Source organism: Adiantum capillus-veneris, chromosome 8 (genome assembly GCF_014529385.1).
Source record: "Adiantum capillus-veneris isolate H3 chromosome 8, ASM1452938v2, whole genome shotgun sequence".
Classification (NCBI taxonomy): Eukaryota; Viridiplantae; Streptophyta; class Polypodiopsida; order Polypodiales; family Pteridaceae; genus Adiantum; species Adiantum capillus-veneris.
In genome coordinates this window covers 2,871,152-2,880,336 of record NC_140938.1, presented here as the reverse complement: position 1 = coordinate 2,880,336, position 9,185 = coordinate 2,871,152, and the positions used below count along the sequence as shown (strand labels likewise).

General features: G+C 41.0%; 1 protein-coding gene across 1 annotated transcript; it reads right to left on the bottom strand.

Annotated features, from left to right (window-relative positions):
* Positions 1 to 1,792: 1,792 nt before the first annotated feature.
* LOC147451581 (uncharacterized) lies at positions 1,793 to 5,033 on the bottom strand. Its single transcript, XM_086518754.1, has 3 exons — positions 3,946 to 5,033; positions 3,097 to 3,284; positions 1,793 to 2,811 (listed from the first exon to the last, which is right to left on the bottom strand). The coding sequence occupies exons 1-3, from the start codon at positions 5,031 to 5,033 to the stop codon at positions 1,793 to 1,795; spliced, it is 2,295 nt and encodes a 764-aa protein (XP_086374880.1).
* Positions 5,034 to 9,185: the final 4,152 nt, after the last annotated feature.

Here is a 9,185-nt window from a genome sequence, read left to right as displayed (position 1 = left end):
CTTGTAAATATTAGCCGTAGAGACTTACGTAACTAGCTACCAAGGGAGGCAGCATAAGAATGATGATCATAGATGAAAGAGAGAAGATGAGAGTGTAGATCTTAGTGAGAGCTTTCACAAGAGCTTCTCCATGCTGAAAACTGAGCCCTCAAGCACCCTCCATGCCTTCATGAAGCTTACATTTTTTCAATATGCAAAGTAGCTTCACTTTTTCACTTTTTCTGCGGGGGAGAGTGTGGGGTGGCTTGGAGAGCAAGAAACCAAAATCGATTTTACTTTTCCCATCCCTATTTGCATGCCCACTAGCTTTTTGACATGTGTAGGACCTGCTTCCCACCTACAGCCTCTCTGCTCCACTTCCAACCTTCTCGTAAGCAGTAAATTGCTCGTTTTGGCCCTCCCGAGAGTCTGTTTGACCTCCCGTAAAGCATGGTGAGATCCTATTGTTGAATCCTTCGCACTTATGGAGTAGCTAACTCACATTGCTTGAATGCACTCCTTGCATATCCCATTTTGTCATTTTAATACATTCTCTCTCTAGAATTCTAGTGAAAGAATGTCCGTTTTTGCACTTGTAAAGGTTTATTCTTTTGACTAACATATTCTATAGTCACAATAAATCTTTTCGCAAATCTTAGCATGTAGGCCATGCTCGTCCATTACACTCTCTCTAGAATTCTAGTGAGAGAATGTATATTTTTGCACTTTTAAAGGCTTATTCCTTTTGACTAGCATAAACTGTAGTCAAAATAAACCTTAATAAACCCTCTCTAGATAGCTACTTTTTAGATAGAGAAAATCTTGTGAAGCTCATAAAACATTACTCCGCCCTTAAATCATAGTCGTCCTCGACTATGCGTTTATTTAAGGAATTTGGGTACATAAACATTTGCTTTTGGATCCACATTTAAAGCGAATTACACCATTCCACACATGGGTGCTTGGAGGACATAGCCACCGCAAGCGTGTAAAACATACATAAGCCATAGCATCATTTTGCGCTAGAGTGCTAATCTAGCCGATGCTTGAGAGACATAGTCTGCCGCAAGCACGCATGTCTTTTGTTAACAACATATCATAAGCCTAAACACCTTCCCGCAATAGAGTGCTAGTCTATTCGGTGCTTGAGGGACGTATCCGTCGCAAGCATTGTGTGTCATTAAACATTTGCATGCACATGAAAAACATTGGGTGTAATAAGAAAGAAACATAAAACATTCTTTATTACCATGGTTTATTCATCGATGTCGTGAGAGGTACGCATTGGATAAATAGCATTGTATTCATGGACCAAAGCCATTGAATCTTTGAGCTGGGGCTCCCTCATCCACTTAGCATCATCAAAAGAATAATTTTTGAACTTAATCAAATACGTACGTAGTACCTTACCATTTTGTAGGATCTTATCCTCATGTGGTAGAATAGCTTCCGGTTGCAAAAGCTCTTCGAGTTCATTAAATTCAGAGGGTTCTTCTTCAAGAGGCTTCGTAGGAGGTGTTCCCTTGAAAGGTTTAAGTAGGCTTACATGGAAGGCATTATGTATGTGCCAGGAAGCTGGCAACCTTAGCCTATAAGCCATTTCGTTGATGCGTTCCTTAATTTTAAAGGGACCATAGTAATGGCGTGCAAGCTTAGCATAGTACTTTTGATGACCTGAGTGCATTCCTTGCCAATCTTTTCCCGTGGTATGCCTCAAACGGGCTTTGGAAAACTTTAGCAAGACCCAGTCATCTTCCTTGAATGCAAGGAACCTTCTATGCTTGTTAGCCTCTCTCTTTTGCTTTTACTGCGATTATTGTATGGCGTCTTTTATCTTCTGGAAAGAAGCTTGAAGATCACGCACATACTCTTCTGCAACGAAGATCTTTTGGTGCATCCTCAAAATAGGAGGAACTTTTGACCGACCTTTCACTATCTCAAAAGGAGACTTTCCCGTAGAGGTATGCACCGTGTTATTGTATGCATACTCTACTAAGGGTGGATACTTTTCCCACTGATTCTTTTGATCTACTTCATTAACATAGCTCTTTAGTAGATCCAAAACTGTGGAATTGACTATCTCACTTTGCCCATCCGTTTGAGGGTGATAAGCGGAGGAGAAATCTAGTCTTGTTCCCATGTTCTCAAATAGTCCTTTCGAGAAGAGACTCGTCATTCGAGGGTCTCTATCTGAGACTATAGATTTGGGCAAGCCATGATACTTGAAGATCTGTGAGATAAACAGGGTAGCCATATGGTGCGGTTTGATAGTCTTCTTGACAGGTACAAAATGGGCTTGTTTACTAAACCTGTCAACTATCGTCCATATACCCGTATTACCATGAATTGACTTTGGTAAACCAAAAATAAAATCCATGGAAATACTTTCCCAAGGTGCTTCTGGGATGGATAAAGGTTGCAATGAACCCGCTTGTTTACCTCGATCATACTTTACCTTTTGGCACATCATAAATTGTGAGACATATTCCTTGATGTCATGTTTCATAGATGGCCAGTAAAAGTATGTCTCAATAGCATTGGTCATGGCTTGAATGCCCCTATGTCCTGCATATGGAGGAGCATGGGATTCTAGCATAACCTTTGCTCTCAAATCCTTTGTGACACATAGCCTTGAGCCATAGAGAAGAAATCCATCTTTTAGTACATATGGATCTTGTGTCTTCCCCATACTCAAAGCGGACATGACATTAGGAAAATCTGGGTCCATAGCATACGCATCTACCATACTAGATAGATCATTGTGGTATGAAACCGAAACAACATTTTCTCTTGGTCTTCCTGAGAGAGCATCAGCAACTGTGTTATGCTTACCTGGAATGTGAGCAATATGGAAGTGAAATTGTGACAAGAAATTTTTCCACCTCATTTGTTTGTCAGACAACTTTGTTTGAGACATGAAGTACTTGATGCTTTGGTGATCCGCTCTTATTATGAAAGGATTTTCTAGAAGAAAGTGTTTCCAAGAATCTAATGCATGAATTACCGCAAGTAATTCCTTTTCATAGATTCCTAGAACACACTCTTGCTCATTTAAACGGCGACTTTCATATGCTATAGCATGTCCTTCTTGCAAAAGAACAGCTCCTAAGCAATCACCGCAAGCATCACATTCGATCTCAAATGGATTCATGAGATCAGGGAGCACTAGTACGGGCTCCGACATAAGCTTTTCCTTAAGCTTTAAGAAAGCATTGTTCTCCTTAGCTGTCCATTGGAATCTGACCTTTTTCTTTGTCAAATCGTGTAGTGGTCCTGCTATAATGGAGAACTTCTCAATGAATCTCCTATAGTAGGAACACATTCCAATGAAGTTTCTTAGTTCATGGAGATTCTGTGGTTGAGGCCACTCTTCAATTAGCTTAACTTTTCGGGATCCATATGGATGCCCTCTTTGGAGATAATATGACCTAAATAACTAATCTCTTGCAAGAAGAACTCGCTTTTCTTGCCATTAACATAAAGCTTATTATCTCACAGCTCTTGAAAAACTGCCTTGAGATGACATTTATGTTCTTCTAGGCTCTTGGAGTAGATTATGATATCATCAAGGAACACTCCCGTGTAAGCACGATGCTTAAGAAAAATGCGGTCCATCATTCTATTGAATGTGGCCGGTGCATTTGTGAGTCCAAAAGGCATCACAAGAAACTCATAAAGACAGAAAGTTGTGTGAAATGCGGTCTTGTGAATGTCTTCTGGTATGATGCGAATCTGATGATAACCGCTCTTGAGATATATCCTACTAAAGTAGGAAGATCCTTGAAGCTTATCAAAGAGATGTTCAATCCTTGGGATCGGAAAATGATTCTTAATAGTGTTCTTGTTTACTGCACGATAGTCTACACACATACGGTATGAACCATCCTTCTTTTGCACTAATAACACGGGTGGGCAAAAAGGAGATGAACTAGGGCGTACCATCCCCTTTTCAACTAGCTCATTTACTTGTGCCATAATCTCCTCTTGTTGAGCAAGAGAGACTCTATATGGAGGCTTGTTGGGTGGCGAGCTTCCTGGAATGAGCTCAATCTTCTGGTCATCTTCCCCCCTTGAAGGAGGGAGCTCCCCGGGATAGAGTCAATAAAACAATCATTATACTCATCAAGAAACAACTTCAAACTTGTTTCTTCTTTAGATGAGTCATTTAGATTAGAGGGTAGAGAATTAGCTTCTGGCATAGAGTCTTTAACAAAAATCAAGTACGCAGAAAGACTAGACTTTATTGATTTATGTAAAGCATCTTGAGATACAAGAGGAATAGTATGTCCCTTGTCATTAACTTCTAAAGTAATATCTCTACCTCTATGATTGAAAGTAATAACTCTGTCTGGGAATTTAATAGTAGTAGCCATACGGTGAAACCATGACGCACCCAACAAAACATCTTGATGCTCAAGAGGAGAAATGAAGAAGTTCTCTTGATCAACATAGCCTTGCACATGTAGGTGTAGCTTCCCAATCAAAGGAGTGACTGGAACAGCTGGTGTATCAAAAGCACCGTCAGCTTCAATTGCAAGTCCCATTTCATGAGCATGGATGCCCAACTTGCTAGCTAACTCTTGAGAGATGAAGTTGCGATAAGAGCCTGGGTCAAACAAGATAAGACAATCTTGGTCACGTACCTCGCCCCATGCATTACACGGGCCTGATGCATCATCTTCTTTGATCTTGTCTTGCGTTGCAATCTTAGATGCTTGTGGTTTGTCATTCTTAGCCGTTCTTAAAGGACAAACGCGATATGCATGAACTTGTTCACCACACTTGTACCATCGATTCTCTTTGCGATAGCGCTCCATCTCTCCGAGAGAAAGACGATTCTTGCCTTTGAAGAGGCCTTTGTCTTTCTTCTTGTCATTCTTGACCCGATTTGCATTAGTGGGAGGTCTCTCCCCATGTGTAGGTCTTTCTTTTCTCTCACTAGTTCGTACCACAGTCTTTGTAGCTACTGGAAGAAAGATCTTAGCAGCTACGATAGAGTGGTGAATCATAGTGGAGATAGACTTGGGGCTTTGAGCATTCACATATGCTCGCATGTCTTCGGGAAGACCAGCACCAAATTGTTGCTTTTGTTTGGAGAAATCTATCTTACTAAAGACAGTGGCTTTGAGATGCAAGTCCCAAAACTTTTGGAAGAAATTGCTTCATGATGGTAGATCTACATTCCTTCCAAGTCCTTGGTGCTAGCTCTTGAGCTCTTAGGGTAGCCCACCAATGTCTAGTAGACTTTTGGAAATACATAGCAACATGGCGAAGCTTAGAGCCTTTCGTGAACTGCTCACCACCAAAAGCTGCATCAAATTGTTGAATAAAGTGAAGCACCTTATTCGTATCGCCATATGTCCCGTCAAAATTAAGGAAAGTGATGGTCTTTCCTCCTCCTTTGAACTTTTGGAGACGGCGAGTTCTTTTCCAAGCGGGATGCACACGTCTATGCCCTCTTCCCCTTTTGGGTGGTGGAGAGGAGCTAGCTTCTTGTGTACTTGCATCATAGCTTGAGGAATTGGGTGAAGAAGAAGGTGGAGAAGGGGATCTCCTTTTTCTTTGCCTTGGGTTCCTTCTTTCACTACTCCCATCGCTAGAAGAGGAAGTGCCATAGCGAGAGCTAGCACGACCTCGCTTTGTTGCGCGAATAGGAGAGCGCTTTGGACGGCGTCGTCTTGGGGGCATCTCTTGATCGGAGAGCCTACGACGGTCCTTTTCACTCCCATCTTCATGATCTTCATAGCCGTTGCTAGGATCATCGTTTTCTCTCCTTCGTCGTAGAGGTGACTTTAGCTCTTTGTGAGTAGAATTTCTTCCACCGAAAGCTAGCGTTTCCTGGCGCTCAAGAGAATAAATTCCCTCTTCTGGAGCGGAAGGAAGCAAATTATTGTTGCGTAGTTGAGCTTGCATGGCTACTCGCAAATGTGGATTGCTTTGCGCTTGTTGTAGCTTATGAGCAAAGTAGCGGATTGCTCTCATGCCTTCATTGCTTGCTTCATCTTGTAGTAAATCTAGCTTTTGCCAAGCATTCAAATCAATCTCTTGATTTTCAGCCATGACTCTAGATCCAAGAAGAGTCGTAGGATACTCCACACCCGCGGTGAGAATTCCGCCTATAAATTAGAATAGAAGAACGGGGCGTAGCAGTGCTATCTCTTTGATGACTAGCGCTTGGAGACTTTCCATACGCTCAATAATACTAAAGCCATTGGAAACCTTCATAAAGGTGTATTATTAAGTCGAAGGCTTCTCCTAAACTAGTGCAACAAGAAACAGTTAATAGCTCCCACTCTCTTCTTACTCTAAATTCTAGGTGGAGCAAACCTTTGTAGCGTATTCTAGACCGTTTCCTTCTTAAACAAGATGGAAAAGACCTTCAGCTCTGATACCAATGTTAGATTAATGGCCTTTTAAGATTTACTTAGATAGCATGTTATGTAACAATTGTGGCAAAAAGACATAACCATTGCATGAAGCATAACAAAGCATGTAAAAGAAATAGAGACGACACAACAATGAGGGCCGAATCTTAAAGGCCGCCCCCCCCTCCAAAGGCATATGTATTTCTTGTTCAACAAGCTCTCAAATGAGTCATTGCTTGTGCAAAATACAAACATAGGATCTTTGTACATAGAATCTCCATAGCCATAGCATCATAGGAAGCTCCCGCATTGTCCTACTCCCAAACCCTCAAATACCTCGCGGGCAAAGAGAACTCTGGGGAGAAGTAGTAGAGTGTATGTACTTGAAGAGAATTCTTGTAAATATTAGCCGTAGAGACTAAGTACGTAACTAGCTACCAAGGGAGGCAGCATAAGAATGATGATCATAGATGAAAGAGAGAAGATGAGAGTGCAGATCTTGGTGAGGATTTCACAAGAGATTCTCCATGCTGAAAACTGAGCCCTCAAGCACCCTCCATGCCTTCATGAAGTTCACGTTTTTTCAACATGCAAAAGTACCTTCACTTTTTCACTTTTTCTGCTATTTTTGGCTTGAGAGAGAGGGTGAGAGTGTGGGGTGGCTTGGAGAGCAAGAAACCAAAATCGATTTTACTTTTCCCCTCCCTTTTTGCATTCCCACTAGCTTTTTGACATGTGTAGGCCCTACTTCCCACCTACAGCCCCTCTGCACTTCCAGTCTTCTCGTAAGCAGTAAATTGCTCATTTTGGCCCTCCCGAGAGTCCGTTTGACCTCCTGTAAAGCATGGTGAGATCCTATTGTTGAATCCTTCGCACTTATGGAGTAGCATTCACTTGTAGAGAACTCACATTGCCTGAATGCACTCCTTCCATGTCCCATTTTATCATTTTAATACATTCTCTCTCTAGAATTCTAGTGAGAGAATGTCCGTTTTTGCACTTGTAAAGGTTTATTCTTTTGACTAACATATTCTATAGTCACAATAAACCTTTTTGCAAATCTTAGCATGTAGGCCATGCCCGTCCATTACACTCTCTCTAGAATTCTAGTGAGAGAATTTATATTTTTGCACTTTTAAAGGCTTATTCCTTTTGACTAGCATAAACTGTAGTCAAAATAAACCTTAATGCAAATCCTTGCATATAGCCTATGCTTCCCTTTTCTTTCTCTCTCTAGATAGCTACTTTTTAGAGAGAGAAAATCTTGTGAAGCACATAAAAATTCAACCTAATCAGTAGACCATGTAGCACGGTCGTGATAAGTTTAATTTAAACGTGGTGGCCTTTTGTCCGGGCGGGTGTTGGAGTTGTGCATGTCAACTTTGCAACCCAACTACACAAAGTGGGTACACTCTATCTTGCACCCTCCCATATGTGTGTGTGTGTGTGTATATACACACACACACATAATATTGTCAAAATGATTGATTATATGTCTCTCTCTTACTATCTAGTCTTTTTTGTATTGCAAAGAATTGAATTTGAATCTTTATAAGAACAATACAATTGGATCCCAACCTTAACTCGGAGGTGGTAAAAAATGTATACCTTGACAAGGGGATACATAATGATTTCTTACACTATCTTAGTCTTATTAAATGACTAGACTCTCTTTTAATGTTGTTTGACCACATATGCTCATGCGTTTGAATCCCACTCCCATTAGATAGACCAATGTTGTTACCTCTCTCTCTCTCTCTCTCCACCCACCTACATCAATGTTGTCTAATGAGTGTTCTTACCAAGTACAAAATCTCTCTCTCTCTCTCTCCACCCACCCTACATCAATGTTGTGTCTTATGAGTGTTCTTACCAAGTACAAAATCTTAGCGAGTTTACACACTGCCATTTGATTTTGGGCTCTAAATGGCAGGCGGGTGTTTGGGCATAGGGCTTACACATTGCCATGTTCAAACTTTTTAATAGCTGGAAAGTGCTGGATAATAAGAATGAACTTTTTAATAGGTGATTGGCTGCCATTTCCACCTTCATGTTTGGATAATTTTGATTGGCTAGCATTTCCAGTGCTATATTTGCGCAATCTTGGGGTGCCTTCCGAAAATCCTTTGATTTTGGTGGTGACTAGGCTGCCATTTAGGATACACTTTTTGGCCAAAATTGGCAATGTGTAATGCACGCACCACCCATTTCCTTGGTGGCCAATTTTAATTGGCTTCTTGTGGGGCAGTGTGTAACCAGCCTTAATCTAATCTAGAAATTCCCTCTTAAAATACTTCTAGTTTGGTTTTCTTACTTCAAAGATAACAGAAGATTTTTGGTATTTTGAAAGTAATGCAAGTCCATAACCCAAAATTTGACATCATCTGCCTCTCATATTACTTTCGAGAGTTCAATAAAACTACATATGTATCAAGAAATTCAGCCATCAAAATTTTAGGCCAGCTGGTGACTTTCTAAGACACACCCCCTAGACTTCTTTGACCTCCTACAAACTTTAACTTGACTCTTTAGGGTGCATATGGAATCCTTGTTTCTAGAAAAGATTGTACGATTCCGAGAATTTAACTCAAAATATAGTGAGGGAGTGGGCACCCTCACTCGCCAGGTGTGTGCAGTACATCTCTTTCAAATTGCATTAAAGGATGTTAGATAATTTGGCTCGTTAAGTGACCATGTTTGTGATTCATTAAAGTCTACTTATTCCCTCACATATGCTAAGGTTGAGAAAAAAAACACACACACACACACACACACACACACACACATGGGCTCTTCAAGAGGGATTTAGGGCCATGTCCCACCTAGGAATAGTGGGAACAT